Below are 22,030 nucleotides of genomic sequence, written 5' to 3' on the forward strand. Positions count from 1 at the left end.
AAACTGAGCCAAGAAGTATCCTTGGAGACCTTCCTTGGATTCGCTTCTAATTAACTGCTGGAGCTGACACTCAAGATGAAGTGTGTATTTGCCATTGCTGGTCTTCAGCATTTCTCAAACTATATTCCTCAAAATGTTAAAGAAAAAGAAATTTCCCCTGTCGTCAAATAAATATGGGAATATGGGAGAGACCGGTTAAACAAAATTTGATAGCCTTTAATATGCTAATGTTCATCATGCCTCCTCTGGAACAAACTGGCTAACAACTACGCTACACCAGCAACACTGAGCACCAGGAGAATATTAATTAAGCCTGCACAGATGCTTTTTTCAAAGAGCAGCTCACAGGACTGAGGGTCCTTTGGGAAATATGGTCTACTGATTTTTATACATACACACGCAACCCGAGAAAAGTAACAATGGCAAAAATAGCTGAACCCAATTAACAACTTGTGGACTAAAAACTCCTCAGGGCTCTACTAAAGCTATGAAAAGCTAGGGCAAGATCAGCCAAGCATAGGAGAGTACTATATTCACCCCAACTACCACTGTATTTCTTAGGTTTCTAGTTAAATTGGTATAATTATGTAAATCAGCACACCCACAAAAAATATCTTCCAAACATTTAGTTAAAGGATTATTTCAAACAAATTAAACTTACTGAGGATTTCCAGATGGTCCCAGGTTGATGTTCTGTGAGGTAGAGTGTAGCTGTTTGGATGGGAAAAAACAAAATAAAACAATAACATTCTCATTGGAGGTTCAAAGATTATCAGTCAATGAATGTTTTTGAAATAATGTATATATAACTGTCCACAGATATTTGTTGTATTGCTAAGTTAAAGAAGCCTAAAGTCCTGATTCTTAATGAACTTACAGTCTAATTTGGAAACAATATTATTTGTAATCAATACAGACACAATAGTTTTATTATCATAGATTTTGAGAGCAGTTTTAAGGAATAAGGTAAGTGAGAAATCAAGCTCAAAGTTGGCAAATGAATAATATTAACTGTGGACAGTTCTTTGGAAGAGGTGGATATTGAAACTGCAATTTAAAAGCAATCATTTTTACATTTTAAAAGCAGGCTCAAAAACTATTTTTCAAATTTTCTAATAACAGCTCATTAAAGATAGATGATGACTGCAAATGCTGGATTTTCAGTTTTAATCTGATGGTTGCTGCTGGTTGCCATCGAATTGATTCTGAATCATGGTGACCCCATTTTGGAGGCAGATCACCAGGCCTATCTTCTGAGGCACCTCTGGGAGGGTTCAAAGCATCAGCCTTTCAGCTAGTAGTCAAGTGCTTCACTGTCTGCATCGCCCTGGAACTCCAATTGGATGGTAGGTAAACTTTTTTCAGTATGGATTACACCTCAACATAAAGAAAACAAAAATCCTTACAACTAGATCAATAAGCAACATCATGATAAACAGGGAAAATAATGAAGTTGTCAAGGGTTTCATTTTGCTTGCAACCACAATCAACGCCCACAGAAGCAGCAGTCAAGAAATCAAACGACATACTGCACTGGGCAAATCTGCTGCAAAAGATCTCTTTAAAGTGCTGAAAAGCAAAGACATCACCTTGAGGACTAAGGTGTGCCTCACCCAAGCCATGGTATTTTCAATCGCCTCATATGTATACAAAAGCTGGACAATGATAAGTAAGACCAAAGAAGAACTGATGCCTTTGAATTATGGTGCTGGCGAAGAATATTGAATATGCCACGGAAGAACGAACAAGTCTATCTTGGAAGAAGTACAGCCAATGTGCTCCTCCTTCGTCTCACATATTTTGGACATGTTATCAGGAGGAACCAATACCTGGAGGACATCATGCTTGGTAAGGTAGAGGGCTGGCAAAAAAGAGGAACACCCTCACAGAGATGGACTGACACAGTGGCTGCAACAATGGGCTCAAACACAGCAATGATTGTCTAAGGACGGGCAGGACTGGGCAGGGTTTTGTTCTGTTGTGCATAGGGTCACTATGAGTCAGAACTGACTTGACAGCACCTAACAACAACAACAAATTTATTTCTAGAGCAAATAATTGCAGCATTATAAGCTGGTTGGCAGATTTTAGACAGGCTTTTTTCTTTGCAACAGTTAACACTGTAAATTTAATCCCTGGTATTAATTTAAAAGCAAATCTTTACTCACCTAGAATGCCATAAGGCAATTTAATTAATAAAAGATTCTAGCTTACTAATAATTAGTTAGAAATTTAACTCACAATCCTAGAAGATCTAGTGATCCTGTCAGTGTGTGTAATTTTTATAAAAAAAAATTTTTTTTAAAGCCAAAGAGAAATAAATTCCGCCTCACATTAATTCACTCTGAAATTCTTTATCCATTCAAAGAACTGAATCAGTTACAGATGTCTCAAATATGCATACTTTTCCTATAGCCCTATATACTTATATTTTATATAAGCTATATATAAAAGCTTTAAAAACTTCTCCTGAAGTCTATGAGAACCAAAAAAATTTTATCTAAGCAGTTTCTTATTGAAGACATATGGAAATATGTATTTCTACTTTAATTCACTTGAAATGTACAGACAATCCAATCTTCAGAATACAAGCTATTTTTAACAATAAAAGGCAAATAGTCTCATTTTTCAAAAGTTCCTAAGTATAATAAGTTTCTTACTATAAAAAAAAAATCTTCAGCACCAGCTTTTTAGTTACAAATTAAATTTATTTATACCTGATATCAATAAAAATTTTCATGTAATAATTTTCAATCCCAGAACCACAATGCACCACAACGGTCTAACGCAAGACAAAAAAACGTATACAAACTCCGGTTCATTAAATGAGATTTGCTTTGTTGTGGCCTAATTTTAATACACCAGTAGTCTTTTATGTTTAAATATTATAGTGTACCATAGAACCTGACAACATAATTCAAACTAAGTTGTAATTTTAACACACTTATTCTTTTAATAACTGTGCAGAGAACCAAATCAATTCTCCATTCAATGAATTTTTCTTATATAGAGGAGGGAAGAGAATTATAAAAGCATGGATTAGACAATGGCTGCTTGTCCCTTGAATTATGTTAATATGTAATATGTTTTTTATTATTTTGGGCAATGATTTTCCCAATGGTGCACATTTTAAAAATAATAAGGTCATTAGAATACATAACTAGACAATTTTTCACTGTATCTACTATTTTTAAAGACTGCATCTATTCAGTAAATTGAGAGCGAGGAACAACAGAATGAACGCTAATTAAGATCATAAGTTTCTTGACTTCTCTTGTCCTCTATTTGTTTCTGTAAATGAAGCGGTAGGTCTAGACACTCTGTAAAATATTTTCTAGCTCAGAATTTCCTTTAGTTACCCAAATACTTAGTAGTTACAACTATAAAATTAAGTATGGTTCTTTCCCTTTTTGGAAGAAATTCTTTTTGTCAGTATTTTAAAACAAGTGATCTAGTCTAAGATCCAGATTTTATGGATGAAATGGAAAAACACAAACAAAACTCAGCTCTAACAAGCGGCAGAACAGGAGCCAGAATCAGAATTTCAGTTTGGTTCTTTCTTCAAAAACAGCCTGCTGTCTCCTATAGCCAGGCAAGACATTTTTTAAATGACCTACACCTATACTCGTACCTGATTAGCAAGCAACACATGGAAAAATCATGGTTATATGATTATATTCTTTGTTAAAATAGTCTCATATAGTTTAATCTGTTTCAATTAAAAAAGCACATACTTATAGTTGGAAAATATTAGGAAGAATTTTTTTTAATCCCTAATATTACCAACAAATGGATTTGCAAATATTTTATAGCAATTCCCAATATTCTTTGCACAGCTTTTAAAAAACTGGCTGTAATCACACTGCAAATATGCATATAAAATTTTGTATACTGATTTTACTTAATAGTATGTCAAAAACATTAAATACTATCTTTAAAAATACTTTAATAATTTTAATCTATATAGGGACAAACACTATCTGGTTGATGAATATTTACTTTGATCCTAATTTTTCATTATTATAAATAATGCTAAAATGAGCACCTTTGTGTTTTTCCATGTGAAGAATTATTTTCTTTGCATCAATTCCTAAGTGATATGAGTAATGCCCACAGGTGCCCACCATACCTTTTATCTTTACCCTTATCAGCCCTTAGGTATTTTATCTACTTTTGCTAATTTGGGAGGGAAAAAAAAAACTCTCACATTTAAAATTTTCGTTTCTTATTAGCAACAAAGTTGAACATTTTCACATATATTTGTTTACTAAGATTATTTCTCCATGTCCTTTTTTTATCTACTGGGGTCTTAAAGTGTTACTCTTTTCAAAAATCCACTTGAATGAGCTTTTTACAGACGTTATTCCTTCTTGTGCCTTATTTGTTACAAATGTTTTCCAAGTTTGTTTCTCTTTCGACTAGCTGAGCAGATATAAAATAAAAATATCCTTTTATGTTGTCCCAGGAGCAAACATGTCACAGATGCAGAAGTTCAGTCTGTTCTTTCACTGAGAATTCCCTTGAGGCATTAGAGAAGCAAATTACTACCTTCTAGTGGTTTTTTTTTTAGTGGTTAGTGGTTGCAAGGAAACCCTGGTGGCCTAGTGGTTAAGTGCTACGGCTGCTAATCAAAGGGTTGGCAGTTCAAATCTGCCAGGCGCGCCTTGGAAACTATGGGGCGGCTCTGCCCTGTCCTATAGGATTACTATGAGTCAGAATCGACTCGACAGCACTGGGTTTGGTTTGGTTTTAGTGGTTGCAAAAAACTAATAAAATCTATTTTCCAAATGAGGATTTTATTTAAAAGAAAGTCTGCAAGATTAAGTAGCTGAAAAATGACAATTACGAATACAGTGAGGGTGATTTATTTTCATTTCTGCTCTGGGACATAATACATGTTCCACAATTTATGATAATATCTTTAAAAAACAGAGCCATGACAAAATTAAAAGATGTTATACAGATAGAAATGTACTATAACCCATTATCCCAACATTTCTGATTTTCATGCTTACACTTAACAACAGTTAAAATCAATTATGAATTACAAAGATATTATATGTACATAACATTTGAATTATAACTTTAATTGCTATACAATAATTCACTGAGTCAAACTGTCATAATTTATCTTTCCCACATTATTTTTTAAGGTAAATGCTGAAAGTATCTTCACAGTAGGACACAAGCTTATTATATTTACTTACTTGCTATTAAGGCATCATGATCTACTTTAAAAAACAGGGACATTTTTTATGCTTTATTAGGGACACATACTGATGATGTAACATGCCAGCAGATGCACGTGCAGGGACTGCTCTACCAAAACCCGACAATACAGAGGAAAGTGTATATAACATTCTAGCTGAAAAGGCCTTTCCTGCTGACCAAAATTCAAAACAATAATTTCACGTATGGTGACAATAACTAAGACTACACAACGACCAAAAAAATAAGGTGCAAAGGGAAGAAAGGATATAAAATTGCATATGCTGTATAATTAAGAAAAGAAAAAAGATTAGATACTTTTTCAAAACATATGGGGAAAAACTACTAACATTTTAATAATTACTAGGTCTGGGTGATGGTAACGTGGGTAAATACTTTACTTTTTACTACTACTTTTTTTTGTGCTGTTAAAAAAATACCATCCCTTTTACTACCTTCTGAGTACTTCTTTCATCCTCGTCTTCGGATGGATCTGACTGATGTTTTGGACTGTCCATTTGAAGGAATGCTCTAACATCTGGACTAACAACAAAAATAACTTTGTTAGGACTTTTGAAGCATTTCTGCAGTTCTTCTCCTTCTAAAATGAAAACAAAAATAAAAATAACTATATTAGCATCTACAGAAAGAAAGTGAAACAAAACCCATTAATATTCATTATTATAAAAGAAGTAGCACATTCATTAAAAAAAAAGTTAGGGAGTCCAGCAAACAAATGTGAAAAGATATGAACAAGCTGTGTTCAATGAAAGGGAAACCCAAATGGTAAGTAAATTTATGAAGATGCTTAATTTCACTAGTAATCAGAGATATACACACTGAAATAATGAGATACCATTTCATATCCATCAACTGGCAAATATTAGAAATGGATGATACCAAAAGAGTAAGAGGAAAGAGACACCCTCACGTATTGCTGTTGAGGATGGAGTAGAGGCAACTCTTCTAGAAAGCAATCTAACAATACTTGGCAACACTGTATATACATTTGCCCTGGACCCAGAAATTCCATTTCTAGGGATAAACCCTAGGAAAACTCATGTACAAGTCCAGTGAAGGACATGCATAAGGATGGTCACTGCAGCATTCTCTACAGGAGTGAGCTGGAAGGAAAACAGTTATCTGTTGCTATGGGGATAAGTAAGTAAACTACAGTCACCACCTGTCAGAAAATACAAGTAGTTCAGAAACAATGAACTGGAGGTACATACAGCAACACGGATAGATCTTAACAGTAATTTTGATGAAAAAACAATGAGATCTATAGCATAGTACAATTTATGTATAAACGCTAAATTTTCCACAATTTCTTCTAAAATTTCCAAAGATAAACATATATTCAAGGACACATATCAAACATATTAAAGTGGGTATCCCAGTGACAATGAACAAATAAATGGGTATGAAGATCAAAGATGAAGAGAAAAAAATGGACTAAAATGAAAAAGGGGTCTTGCATGGACTAATGATAACCCTGAGGAATGATTAAATCTCTATGCCTGAGGTACCTCGCCCTCCAAATTGTTCTTAATAATTAAAGACAAAGTAATATACATTCATTGTAGGAGATGCAGGAAGATGAACAGGCATTTTTTAAAAGGGAAGGGGCCGATGGGAATGTAAAATGGTGCAGAGGCTATAGGAACCAGTTTGTCAGTTCCTCAAAAAGTCAATTCCATTCCTAGGTACACACCAAAAAAATGAAAGCAGGTGTTCAAACAAATACTTATACATGAATGTTCACAGCAGCCAAGAAGGAGAAACAACCCAAATGTCCATCAACTGATGAGTGAAAAAATAGAATGTGGTATGTGTATATGATGGGGCCTTATTCAGCCATAAAAGGGAATGAAGCATTAATACATGCTATAACATTATGCTAAGTTAAAGAAGACGGATGCAGATATTGCATGGGTCCAGTTACGTGAAACGTCCAGAACAGGCAAATCTACAGGAGACAGAAGGTAGATAAGTGGTTGACATGAGAGGGGAAAGGAGGTAGGAGGTTTGTTTCTGGAGTGATGGAAGTATTCTGGAATTAGACAGTGATGATGGTTGCAGAGCATTGTGAATATACTAAAAACCAGTGAATTGTATACTTTAAAAAAAAATTTTTTTTAAGTATACAATTAAAATCGTTTAAATGGTGAATTTTATGTTATGTGAATATTATACCAATAACAAAAAAAAAATTTTAAGGGAGGAAAAAGGATCTTCAATCTTACCACACAGATGTAACCATTATTAACATTTTGGAATATTTCATTTCAGTCTTTTTCTCTGCACAATTTATATTTCAAATGGAAACCCTGGTGGTGTAGTGGTTAAGTGCTACAGCTGCTAACCAAAGGGTCAGCAGTTTGAATCCGCCAGGCACTCCTTGGAAATTCTAGGGGGCAGTTCTACTCTGTCCTATAGGGTCGCTATGAGTCGACTCGACGGCCCTGGGTTTCATTTTGGTTGATATTTCAAATATTTCACCCTACTGTTTTTCACTTTGTGAACAATTACTCTCGATAGAAGTATGATGCTGTGTAATATGGGTGCACTGAGTTGCTCAGTGATTCCTCCACTTTAGGATATACAGATCGCTTCCAACTTTTCACTATATAATTTTCACTAGTATAAATGATGCTGCAATTGACATTCTTGTGCATAATACTACAACTGCATTTATGATTTTTCCAGATAGATTTTAAAAAATAAAATTGGTCTCAAGTATGAACCATTTTAAGGCTGCATGCATTATTTGGTTTCAAGTATGAATACATTTTGTTAAACTGATTTCCAGAGAGGTTGTACCAACTTATACTCACCTAGCAGTATATGAACATACTAAAGACTCTCTCCAGCCTTGGTTAACAGTGTTACAATTAGTATTACCATCTCTGATAATTTGGTAAGCAGAGTATGGTATTATAAAGAAAAGGTACTCAGCTTTACTAGTAATGAGTGAAATGCAAATTAAACCTACAGTAAACCACAGCCCACTTAGGAGAATAGCTAAAACCGAAAGGCTAACACTGCTAAGTGCTGGTGAGGATGTGGAGCAATGGGAACTCTCATACACTGACCAAGTATAAATTAGTATAATCACTTTGGAAAACTATTTGTCATTATCTGCTAAGGTTAAATATACATATACCCTATGACCTAAGAGTTCTACTCCAGGATACATCTGAAAAGCTTGCACACGTGCACCAAAAGACAGGTTCACAGCAATGGTATTCATAACAGCCAGGAACTGGAAACAACTCAAATGTCCACCAGCAGAAAAAAAATGGATCAATTCTGATATATTCGTACAATGAAATATTACGTAGCAGGAAAAATGAACAAATTACAGCTACATGCAACAACATGGATGAATCTCAGAATGCTGAACTAAATAACCAGAAAATATATACAGTATAAATTGTTATATAAATTTTAAAAAATACGGCAAACTGGTCTTTGCTGTTAAAACTCAGGATCGTAGTTACCTTTGGAAAGAAGGAAGGAAGAGAGGCTGAGAGATGGAATGGGAAGGGTTACAGGATGCTGGTAATGTTCTGTTTGTTGACCTAGGGGTAGCAACTAAGGTGTGTTCGCTTTCTCATAATTCATTGAGCTGTACAGCCATGATTTATGCATTTTCTAAATGTGCTATACTGCCAAAAAAAAAAATGAGCAACTGTAGTTTTGCTTCTATTTGAGTTTCTTAAATAGATAAGGAAGTGTTCCATTTCTCTGGTAATTCATTAGCCATTTGCATCTCTTCTTTCATAAATGGTTTATGTTCATTGTCTATTTTTCTTTGGCGGTCTTAAGTATATACTATAGGTATGGGCTCTTTCCATGTTAAGTATATTTATCTACTGTCCATTACCATGGGAAATTTTCTTTATATTTTCATTTTCACTTAAGATTTTTGGAGTTCAAAGGTTTTTATTAGTAAAATTTATCACTGTTTACTCTGTGATAGATCATTCATTTCTAATGCACTTAGAAAACCCATTCTCATCCAGAGGTTAGATAAAGCCTAACATATTTTATTTCTGTTTTTAATTCAACTTTAATAAAGTCATTTAAAAATTAGCTTAACTGGAGTAAAGCGACTTTTAAGGTGCATTTCCCTAACACAGTAATAACAGACACACAGTAGGTGTTCAAGATACATTTGCTGATTGGCTTCTCTTCTTTCTCTCCTAAATCTGCACTATTTTATAAACGGTCTGACGTTCATTTGAAGAGCAGAAGATTTAACAAAGTTCTGTTAACAACAGATTAGACCCAGAAAATATAAATGGTGACCTTTTATTAAAAATAAAATGTCAGTTAAAAATTAGGTTTTAAAAAAATCTTGACTAATTTTTTTTTGGGGTGCTGGAAATGTCCTCTGGAATGGTGGTAGTTACAGGGTACACATGTATGTAAAAATTCACTGAGTTATATATACATTTAAGAATTATGAATTTTATGCATAATGTTTTAAAAAACTGGCAACTTAAATAATCAAGTGCTTTTAAAATTTAAAAACAAAATACAAGATCTTTATAATACCACACTTCTAGATCCAGAATGAATATTGACTATTTAATATATAGTGTTAAAGGTTCTGAGTAACCTTTAACATTGTTCAAATTCTGAGTAACCTGTAACATTGTTCAAAATACCAGTAGCAATAACACAACCACCACCATTTATTGCATGCTTATTCCATGCCTGTCAAAGGAACAAATTCAGGCTCTGAATGTATGAATTCTATTTCAAACAAGCCAGTAATATGCCAATTCAAATTAACTGCAAGTGCACACAACAATAGCTAGAGGGCAGAAGGGTACGTCTACGAAGACAGCACAGAACTTGCCCTTTCGGAAAGGCATAATATTTAAAACATAACATTAATACATTTTTTTTCCTTATAAGAAGACCCAAATAATAAAAGGCTCTTTGCTGAGGAACAGACCAGACATAGAAGCCTGAGCTCAAGGAGTCTCCCAGATTTAATGTCCCTATTTTTTTATGCCCCCTGCTGGAGGCTTTGAATGGGAAGACACCTGTTCTACTGCACTGGCTAATCCCAGCGCTAACCCAGGCGTTGGGCCTCTCCCTGGCCCATCCCATCCCAGGAGCATCCTGGGAAACCCACAGCTCTGGGCAGAAGGCCGTGGTGAGAGGAAGTGTAGTTCTAGCATTTACCATCTGTGTGACCTGAAGGAGCTCATTCAGAGTCAGCTAACTTGTTGAACATCTGATGCTGGACAAGAATTGTGAACACTTTTATACTTTAGCTTATCTAACTATTGTAAACTGGGCAAAAAATATAATTAATTTTATATTTAAAAAAAATGAGATTCAGTAAAGCCAATTTGTCTTAGGTCACAGATCTAGTAAATTAACAAAGCAGAAGCACTCTTTAAATTGTGACCAAAAAAAAAACTAGCTGAGTTGGAATCGACCACTGATTTTTTGTTTTGCTTCTGGTGATGGGTGTGTCAAAAAAACTACGCAAATGGTAATCGCTTTTAGAATAAATGCTCCAAAATGTAGTTCTTCAGTGCTGTGATTCTAAAAAGGCTGCTGGAGTACATCATGTTCACATCAATGCCCATAAGGAATACTTTATAGGTGAGTTGGGGAAAACTCCCCAGACAATTTTACTTTATCCTTTTTATTTTAGAACACTTCATATATGTGTGTAAATTAAAAATCACAACAATATAATGAATATCCATGAACCAACTATCAAATTCAAAAATTAAAACCTTACCCAAACCATGGGTCTATCTAAGTGTTCCTAGGTATCTCTTATATGAATCAATTTTCCTCCCCTCACTGGGAGCTGCTGGCCTACAGAATAAAGTTTAAACTCATTAACAGGAGACAGGCACCAGGAAAGGAAAGCACCTTCATCTTAAAGAGCCACCTGGAATGCTGTGTTGAAAGGACAGGGAGGCCTTGTCTGGGTTGATGAAGAGAAAAGAACAGTACCCCAGGTGGAACAAGAGGTGGTCACACATGTGCTTGACCCTTTCTATCTCCTTCAGCTTCATCGCCTTTCCAAAAACCTACTCCCACTCTGGGTTCCACTCACCATGGAATGTTACTACAGGTAATCCCCGACGACAGGGTTCTATCCCAATGATTCGGTAGTAAGTAGGTTCTGATGTATGTCGAATACCTCATTTTTTTCTTTATTATTGCCTTTTATTATCAGTATCTTTATAAATCCAATCTTTATTTGTCTTTGGGGGATAGAAATACTACATATAAACGTACAGATATATTTTAACACTGTATGTAGTACATATTATTGTAAGATGTACAAAAAAAAAAAAAGACTGTCTCAAGTGCAGTTCATTTTAACTCAAACACATTCTAAGCTGGGGACTACCTGTACTTAATGTCCTGAACATTTCAGGCTTTATGTAACCTCTGTTACATGAACCACTGCCTTGGCCTGGAACACTCTGCCTACCTTTGTGTCTTAAGCAACGACACATCCTTTAAGTCCCAAGAAGCCTTCCTTGACCTCCCCAAGAAGAGCTGGCTACACTGTTCTCTGTTATCCTCTAGCAGCTCTACTGTGAAACTTTAAAACAAAAACAAAAACCACTGCCATCAAGTCAATCCCAACTCATGGCGACCCCACATGTGTCCGAGTAGAACTGTGCTCCACAAGGTTTTAAATGGCTGATTTTTAAAAATCAGACTACCAGGGCTTTCTTCCCAGGCACTGCTGGGTGGATTCAGACCACCAACCTTTCAGTTAGCAGCTGAGCGCATTAACCCACTTGCAACACTAGGGACCTGGCTTCAATGATATGTTTCTACGTCTGTCTCTCCTAGACTGGCAGCTCAGGCCCCTGGAAGGTAGGTTCAGAGCTCATTTATCTTTGTATTCACAATGCACACAGCAGGGACTTAATAAATACTTTTGAGGGCATGCATAAATAAAACATCAAATAATGAGCAATGTCTTTTTTAACTATGTAATATGCAAATTTATTTCATATTTAATCTACAAAACTAATACAAGTACAAAAGGAAGAAAATATAACTAGAGCTTTGAGCTGACAGAGAAAAAAGGAGATAATGAATAAAAAAAAATTTTTTTATGATGAATAGCAGGGGAAAAATGGTAGACGAAGGTTTTACAAACATATTTAGCACACAGCATTCCACAGATATTATTAGTATCTTTATTCTAAAGTCTGGGTTTAGTGCTTTAGAAACACAATGAAAATGACTTACTGGTTGTAAAGCTCTGGATGCCTCACTAAGTTCTGGATGAATTCATTCAGTCCTGCTCTTCTTTGTTTAATAAAGTCTGTTAAGAAAGACAAACTATTAGGATTATTTATAGTAGACAATGTAATTATCATCAATGCAGTTATATTAGATGGTTCAAGATAGTGAGTTATGATTAAGAAGCTATTTCTTAATTTACAGAGGGAATACTTAGAAACACACATATTTTTAAAAAATAAATATGATTAAAAATTAAAATAAAGCAGATACTTATCTCTAAAAAGAAAATTCTACAAAAATACCCATTTTGGGTTATAAATGGACTCATCACAAAATTTGGAGAGATACTTTGCTTTGTCCAATTCTTCATGTACTATCAGGCAATGAGTAAAAATTAACACCATATGACTGATAATTGAAAACCATATGAATAAGATACAACTATTGGTCTCTTCCCATCCAGAGCAAAGAAGAGTGAAGAAAATCAAAGACTCAAGAAAACAACTAGTCCAAAGGACTAATGGACCACAGGAACTACAGCCTCCACTCGCCTGAGACCAGAAGAACTACATGGTGCCCAGCTACCACTACTGACTGCTCTGATCAGGATCACACCAGAAGGTCCTGGACAGAGCAGGAGAAATATGTAGAACAAAATTCAAATTCATAAAAAAGACTAGACTTACAGGTCTAATAGAGACTGGTGGAACCCCCAACACTATGGCTCTTAGATACTCTTCTAAAAGCTGAACCCACTCCCAGAGATCACCTTTCAGCTAAATAATAAACAGGCTTATAATGTGAATAATAACACTACCAAGAACGTGCTTCTCAGAACGATCAACCATACGAGACCAAAAAGGCAGCATTTGCCCAAAAACAAAGTTCAGAAGACAGGAAGGGACAGGAAAGATGGGTGAATGGAAACGGGGAACTCAGGGAGGAAAGGGGTAGAACACTGTCACACTGAGGGGATTGCAACTAATGTCACAAAACAAAATGTGTATAAATTGTTGAACAGGAAACTAACAAAAAAGATGAAGAAAATAAATAAATAAACAAACATAAACAACCTGAAAAAATACAAATTAAAGAAACAAGAATAAATGGAAATCGTTTGCAAATGGGGAATGGCAATTGACTGGTGAACTAAGGACAGCCAAAACTCTGGTTTTTGCTCTTGCTGCTAAAAAACCCTTTTAAGAAAATGCACTGGTACACTTTCTTAACAAATAATTGTCTAGCACCTTTAGGGTTGCTATGAGTCAAGGGATTTTTCTCCAAAGCATTTTGATTGTTGATAACTGAGGCTAAGGTAATAGTTTAGCAATAAATGTTAGGCAAAATGGTTTCTTATAGTCAAACTTTATTCAAATACATTCCCTCTGCTACTTATTAGCTAACTGACTTTGAACATTTCCAAGACTAAATCCTTACTTGTAAAATGGGGATAATAACCATATTTATACGCTATAACGGTGTTATAGGATTAAACGGGATAATGCTAGAATGCCTAGCACATAGTAGGAACAAACTCATTAACTATTATTATTTTCGTTGTTGCTACTGGCTACTGTGTGGGTCAAAAAGACATCATTCTAAACCTGAATTCTTGGTAAATACTACTCTAAAAAAAGTGAAGACACAGGAGAATGGAGAAAATGTTTCCTGACAGTGAAATGTCTGCATGAATATTGCCTAAAAAGTATATTCCACTTAATAATAAGCTTTGGATTAGTAAATTGATTTCTACTCATAAAGGTTTTAATGGGTACTGTTTACCACCAAAATTACGTGTTTATTATGGGTCATGTAGGTCTACTTCTGTTTCTCAAATATCAGGCATGGCTGTCAAAGAACAAACTGAAATTAGATCTAGCCTCTTGGGTCTAGAAGCACTTGATACTTTTCTTTCATTTATGAATTTCTTCAGAAATTTCAGGAAGATATCTTGTAAAATCTCTTCAAGGACATTTTTCGTGTCACCAAAGACTAAAGCACATGTGAGGTTTACCTTAACAACTACTTGAAAAGACAGTTATTTCTAGGGAAGTGGACTTAGTAACATATCTCACCTACATATCTAAGATGACAGAGATATGAGGAAGAACTAAAATGAATGACTGCATTAGGAATATTTAAAGAAAATCTAATGATTGTATGGGAAAAAGAAGAGCAGCTTTAAATTGTTCTGTGGAGAGTTACCGAAGCTACACTTTGCCGTTGGAGACCAGCTGGGAAGAAAGGAAATTCCTTTCTTCAGTGAGCAAGAGCCCATGCTGCACTAAGCGCTACTAGACTTTACTTTCGTTGACTTTATTTTAAACAGTTTTGAAAACTCTATTGTAAAGCTTTATGTAAGAAGAGAGAGGAAAAAAGTCAGGTCTAAAACAAGAAGCCCAGTAGTAGTCAGAATACAGGGGAAATTTTAAGCTTAACTTTTCAACATTCAGCAAGCAAATACCTGGAAAACTTCCAGGTAATGCTAAAATGTGTACCAGCCCATTACAAGGTAAGTTTCAAGAAATTTATATAATGCTGACATAGTATCTTTAAGAATTATGGTTGGAGATTTATATATATATATATATAACCCATACTTGTTGCCGTCAAGTCAATTCCAACTCATAGTGACCCTATAGGACAGAGTAGAACTGGCCCATACGGTTTCCAAGGAGCGCCTGGTAGATTTGAACCAGTGACCTTTTGGTTAGCAGCCATAGCTCTTAACCACTACGCTACCAGGGTTTCCCTATATATGTATATAGACACACACACACACACACACACACACACACACACACACATATATTTAAACCTCTTGACTCAAGAACTTAGGTGAATATACCTACTATAACTGAAAAGAAATATCAAATAGGAAATTTGAAAGAACTTAATGGTGCGGTAACAAGATGAAAGCTTTAGTCTCCAGGATGAATATTAAACTGACCTATGCAGATTTCTCCCTGTGGCAAGAAAAATCACCCACGAGGAGACCACCTTCAACAGTACAGGGCAGGGAAAAAGTCATTGACTTTGAACTGAAGGGCCCTTGGGTTTTAGTGGCAGTACCACTACTGATGCCAGAGTGACCACATTATAATCATAACCAAAGGACATCTAAAGCCCACAGGAGCCACAGATCATTGAGTCTTAACCCACACCTCTCATATTAGGAAACGGTAAGATTTTTGTAACGTGTTTAAAAACAAGTCACGTAAAAGATTGTGAATTTTGTTTTTAAAGGCACAGTGCATAAAAGAGTAGAGTATAGGAATCAGGGAATGAGCTTCCAAGACAAACAAACCTGGATGGGTCTAACTCTGCCACATTAGCTGAGTGGCTTGGTGAAGTGGTCTAACCTTGCGAAGCCCTAGTTTTCCTCATCTATGAAATGGAAGTGAAAGAAGTTAACTCACAGTCATAAATGCAAACAATAGCATGGTTATTAATATTACTACTATTATCATTACAATAGTAGTAGTATTAGAAAAAGCCCCTGCTTGATGCAAAAGGTTAACATGCTCAGCTGCTAACTGAAAGGCTGGCGGTTCAAGTCCACCCAGAGGTGTCTTAGAAGAAAGGCCTGGTGATCTACTTATGAAAAATCAGCCATTGAAAACCCTGTGGAGCACAGCTCTACTCTGACGCACACGGGGCCACCATGCGTCAGAATCAACTTGACAGCAACTGGTTTTATAGTGAAAGAACACCGGATTCAGAGTCCAAGAGGTAACTCTGAGCCTCAGTTGTGCCACTTGCGGGCTGTGTAACCTCAACAAAGTCTTCCTTTACTTCATCTGTCAAGTAGGGGACAGAATTAGATGATCTGTAAGGTCTCCTTCCAGCTATAACATTTTGCCCCAGTTATAACATTTTGTGATGGTCATACACAAAGAGTAGGACAAGCTAACAAAATTAATGTACCTAATTCAGGATCCTCAACTATTTCTCAAAGTTTAAATTATGTAAGTGATATTTTAAATCTTTAACCTAATATTAAGTAGGCTTTCCAAAATCAGTGATTAAGCTGAAAATGGCACGCATACATTCATTTGTTCATTCATTCACACCTATTACACACTGTACGCGGTGCAAGGCACTGGAAATAATCAAAATGTTTAATTAAGCAAGGTACCTAGCCTTAAGAAGTTCAGACTCTAGTGGTAGACAGATTCACATAAATCACTACACTCAGGTACACCAAGAGTACTAACAGAGAGGAATTCACACGCTGCTGGGAGAGCAGAGAGTAGGTCCACAACCCCACCTCGAGACCAGCTCTTAGGAGAAATTTCCTAAGAAGGTGATGCCTACACCAAATCCTACTAAGATCTGGGTGGGTAGAAAGTTTTCGCCTTACAAGAATTCGAAGACCTGAAATAATGAAGAGTTATCTTTTTTTTTAACGGAGAAAGGTTTTTTTTTTCCTGTCCCTTTTTTATTTATTGAGCTTTAAGTGAAAGTTTACAAGTCAAGTCAGTCTCTCGTACAAAAACTTATATACACCTTGCTATGTACTCCTAGCTGCTCTCCCCCTAATGCGACAGCACACTCCTCCTCTCCACCCTGTATTTCCCGTGTCCATTCAACCAGCTCCTGACCCCCTCTGCCTTCTCATCTCCTCTCCAGACAGGAGCTGTCCACATAGTCTCATGTGTCTACTTGAGCCAAGAAGTTCACTTCTCACCAGTATCATTTTCTGTCATCGAGTCCAGTTCAATCCCTGAAGAGGTGGCTTTGAGAATGGTTCCAGTTTTGGGCTAACAGAAGGTCTGGGGACCATGACCTCCAGGATCCCTCTAGTCTCGGTCACGCCATTAAGTCTGGTCTTTTTACAAGAATTTGAGGTCTGCATCCCACTACTCTCCTGCTCCCTCAGGGGTTCTCTCTTGTGTTCCCTGTCAGGGGAGTCATTGGTTGCAGCTGGGTACCATCTAGTTCTTCCGGTCTCAGGCTGGTGTAGTCTCCGGTTTATGTGGCCCCTTCTGTGTACTGGGCTCATGTTTACCTTGTGACTTTGGCGTTCTTCATTTTCCTTTGCTCCAGGTGGGCTGAGACTAATTTATGCATCTTAGCTGGTCACTTGCTAGCTTTGAAGATCCCAGACACCCCTCACCAAAGTGGGGTGCAGAACATTTTCTTAATATATTTTGTTATCCCAACTGACCTAGATGTCCCCTGAAACCATGGTCCCCAGACCCCCGTCCCTGCTACTCTGGTCTTCAAAGTGTTCAGCTGTATTCAAGAAACTTCTATAGTTTTGATTTAGTCCAGTTGTGCTGACCTCTCCTGTATTGCGTGTCTTTCCCTTCACCTAAAATAGTTCTTGTCTACTATCTAATTAGTGAATACCCTCCCCACCCTCTTCTGTGTTTTAACTATTTCTTGAGTTATAATAGTGGCCTCATATAATATTTGTACTTTTGCAACTAATTTCACTCAGCATAATGCCTTCCAGATTGCTCCACGTTATGAGATGTTTCACGGATTCATCATTGTTCTTAATTGTTGCGTAGTATTCAACTATGTGAATATACCAAAATTTGTTTATCCATTCATCCGTTGATAGGCACCTTGGTTGCTTCCACCTATTTGCTACTGTAAATAGTGCTGCAATGAACATGAGTATACATGTATCTGTTTGTGTGAAGGGTCTTATTTCCCTAGGCTATATTCCAAGGAGTGGGATTGCTGATCGTATGGTAGTTCCATTTCTAGCTTTCTAAGGAAGTGCCGAATTAATTTCCTAAGTGGCTATAACATTTTACATTCCCACCAGTGGTGTGTAAGTGTTCCAGTCTCTCCACAACCTCGCCAACGTTTATTATCTTGTGTTTTTTGGATTAATTCCAGCCTTGTTGGGGTGAGATGGTATCTCATTGTAGTTTTGATTTGCATTTCTCCAATGGCTAATGATCGAGAGCATTTCCTCATGTATCTGTTAGCCACCTGAATGTCTTCTTTGGTGAAATGCCTGTTCATATCCTTTGCCCCTTTTAAATTGGGTTGTCTTTTTGTTGTTGAGTTTTTGAAGTATCAAGTAGATTTTAGAGATCAGAGGCTGGTACAATTTGTCATAGCCAAAAACTTTTTCCCAGCCTGTAGGTAATCTTTTTACTCTTTTGGTGAAGTCTCTGGATGAGCATAAGTGTTTGATTTTTAGGAGCTCCCAGTTATCTAGTTTCTCTTTTGGTGTTTGCCCATTGTTAGTAATGTTCTGTATACTGCTTATAACATGTATTAGGGCTCCTAGCATTGCCCCTATTTTTTCTTCCATGATCTTTATCATTTTAGATTGTATAGTTAGGTCTTTGATCCATTTTGAATTAGTTTTTGTGCACGGTACGAAGTATGGGTCTTGTTTCATTTTTTTGCAGATGATATCCAGTTATGCCAGCACCATTTGTTAAAGAGACCGTCTTTTCCCCATTTCACAGACTTTGTGCCTTTGTCAAATATCAGCTGCTCATATGTGGATAGGTTTATGTCTGGATTCTCAATTCTGTTCCATCGGTCTATGCATCTGTTGTTGTACCAGTACCAGGGTGTTTTGACTACTGTGGCAGTATAATATATTCTAAACTCAGGTAGTGTGAGGCCTCCCACTTTGTTCTTCTTTCTCAGGAATGCTTTACTTATCTGGGGCCTCCTCTTATCTTTTTATTTTGTACAAACCTATTTCTCTTCAATTAGCAGAGATCAAAATTGAGAAATAAAGTTGTTTCTCTATGTCAGGATCCTACCAGCCAAAGGTCTGATACTAAACTATTTAAAATTTTAGAAGTACATCTATCTCTGAGTACATCCTACAAAAAAACTTTCAAATTCAGAATGAAATTTTAACTTTGAAAAATATAGGCAGAAATCATTCTTAAAAACTGCCGTCAAGTATGTAAAACATCTTAGAGAGGTTGGCAACCACCACAGTAAAGATGTGAAAAAAAGAGAATGAAAACTTGGGCTTCAGCTGCAGCATAAGACCTCAGAAAGATGTAAGGGAAGATACTGTACAATGGCTGTTAAACACTAGGTAAGTTAAAAAGGGAAGTTTCAGGATATTTGTCTTAGAGATGACTTAATTACTTTAACTTTTTATTGTGGAAAAAATTTTTAAAATACACAAAAGGTAAGCGAACAACATATACTCATGTACTCATCACTCAGCTTTAATACACCCCATCTCCTACTTTTTTGGCGGGGGGGAAGTACTTGAAAGCAAATCCTAGAAAACTTTTTATTTTTTGGTAAAAACATCAGCGTGTATCTCTATCTGGTAATATCTTAAAAAATAAATAAATAAAGTTATGATATCTTTACTGCATAATGCCTATAAATTCTCTGACACTCCTCTTAAGAGATGGAGCTTGGTTCTCCTCCTGAATGTGGGCTGGACTTAATGACTCACTTTTAATGAACAGAATATGATGGATGTGATGCCGTGTGACTTCCAAGACTAGGTCATAAAAGGAACTGAGGCTTCTTCCTTGCTAATCCTCTTGGATCACTCACTCTGGGGGAAGCCAGCTGCCATGTTGGAAGGACATTCTAGGAGCTCTGGGAGGGGCCCACATGGCAAGAACCTGAAGCCTTCTCCAGGTGATCATGAGGGAATTATCTTGGAAGTGGATCCTACAGCCCCAATAAAATCTTCAGATCACTGATGGTCTTTGCCTAGACCCATTAATTCATTAGAGCTTGTACAATGGTTTTCCAATTCCGTCATTCCTTCTGTGTTTATTACCTGTGATTCTTTTATAATGAAATACTTTCCATCATTATCTCTTTGGCTAACCAGAAATCATATTTCACATAGAAAAGGCAGGATAAATGTTTGACTTTTTTATTTATCAATTTTCTGAATAATAAACTGGTACTCTAATAAACCTCTAAGGCATCTGGTTGTTTTTTTTTTTTTTTAATTTTAAGAGTCAATTTGAACTGAAAAATGCTTATATATTGATGTGCTCTACCCACTGCAATAATTATTCTTTTTTCATGCTCTAAACTGCCCCATCTTTGGCCAGGGAAAGTCCCAACAATTGGGCTCCTTGTGTCCTTTTAAGAAAACACCAGTAATCCTACATAGCTTCTTTGCTTTCAGACAAAATGTGCTAGGATCATCTTGTACATTTCCTGCCCTGGATCTGGAATCGGCCTTTCTTCCTTTAAGAGGAAAATGGTATTTAGAGATCACACCTGGACGCTGGGGGTGTTCCCTACAAGTGATTTGTTGCTGCTTTTAGGCCTTTCCAAGGGATTGTTGTGAGGTGCCATCAAGTCAATTTTGACTCACAGCAATCCCGTGTGACAGAGCAGAACTGCCCTTTAGGGTTTTCTAGGCTGTAATCTTTAGGGGGGCAGATTGCCAGATTTTTCTTCCTTGGAACAGCTAGGTGGGTTTGAACTGCCAATCTTTTGGTTAGCAGCTGAGCACTTAACTGTTGCACCACCAAAGCTCCTTTTCCAGGGGATAGAGCTAGGAAATATGTATTATTTTAGAAAGAGAAAACTAAATCATAATTTTATACTATAGTTCCAAAGTAAAAAAATTTAGAGGGTTTTTACTTAAAATATTTGATTTTGTATCTACTCTTCCATTTAAAATATTGGTTCTCATGACAATAACAGAATTACTATAAGATAGACACATATTTTTTCAAAATAATAACTTTATAATTACTAACAATAAAACTATTGAATGCAGTATAAAATCTCTTTTTGAGCTTTTTTTTTTTTTTTTTTTTTTTGTCCTTAGCATATATCCCATAGTGGAAATTCTGTGTTTTAAAGTCATTTAAAATTATTATCTTTCCTGTGTTTGCCCCATCAATCAAAATACAATTTGGTTTTTTTCTTTCAATGGTTAAAGATTACTTTTTTAGTTTTATTTTTAAATTGTTTAAAGTATTCACATGCTCCCAATATCAAAACTATAAATGAGATTCATTCAGGGACATCTAACTTCCATTGCTGTTCCTTCCCTCCTCCTTAGAGTCATCAGTTTTATTAGTTTTTGGTTCATTGTCCCATTATTTCCTTTTAAGTCTCCACACCCTTCCTATACACATTCATCTGCACATTGCTTTTTTCCACAATCTATTCTAGAGATCACTCTATGGTAATAAACAGAGAGCTTTCTCATTCTTTTTACACCTGCATTATATTGCTATGTTGGAAGGATATTCGGGTTGTTTCCAGTTTTTGCCTTTAAAAATAATGTCACAATAAATAGCTTCATACATACATCACTTCATGTGTAGTGTATCTTTGGGATGTATGTGGTTGGCCAAAGTGGAAATGCATACGTAATTTTGCCAAGTTTTACCAAATTCCCCTATATATCTACTGTACCACTCTGCATTCTCACCAGCAAAGCAGGAGAACACCTGTTTGCCCAAAGCCTAGCCACACAAGCTCGTTATCAGGCTTTGCATTTCTGAGTCTGACTTAAATTTGATCTCCCAGTGCAGGGCTTTCCAAGATGCCTGTGACATAAATCTCATTCACTGCTGCCAACTCATACATACTATGCTCAAGATAGATTTTCAAATTGTCCTTCAATAAA

General features: G+C 36.1%; 1 protein-coding gene across 8 annotated transcripts in view; it reads right to left on the reverse strand.

Moving 5' to 3' along the window:
* SGK3 (serum/glucocorticoid regulated kinase family member 3) overlaps positions 1–22,030 on the reverse strand; it is a 219,068-nt gene that overhangs the window by 37,977 nt on the left and 159,061 nt on the right. For all 8 annotated transcript variants that reach the window (XM_049853664.1, XM_049853666.1, XM_049853667.1 and 5 more), the window contains 3 exons: positions 12,466–12,541; positions 5,664–5,751; positions 662–711 (listed from right to left, as the gene is read on the reverse strand). In XM_049853664.1, coding sequence (XP_049709621.1) covers positions 662–711; positions 5,664–5,751; positions 12,466–12,541 — 214 coding nt within the window. The remainder of the gene's footprint in view (positions 1–661; positions 712–5,663; positions 5,752–12,465; positions 12,542–22,030) is intronic.

This window comes from Elephas maximus, chromosome 15 (genome assembly GCF_024166365.1).
Source record: "Elephas maximus indicus isolate mEleMax1 chromosome 15, mEleMax1 primary haplotype, whole genome shotgun sequence".
NCBI classification, from domain to species: Eukaryota; Metazoa; Chordata; class Mammalia; order Proboscidea; family Elephantidae; genus Elephas; species Elephas maximus.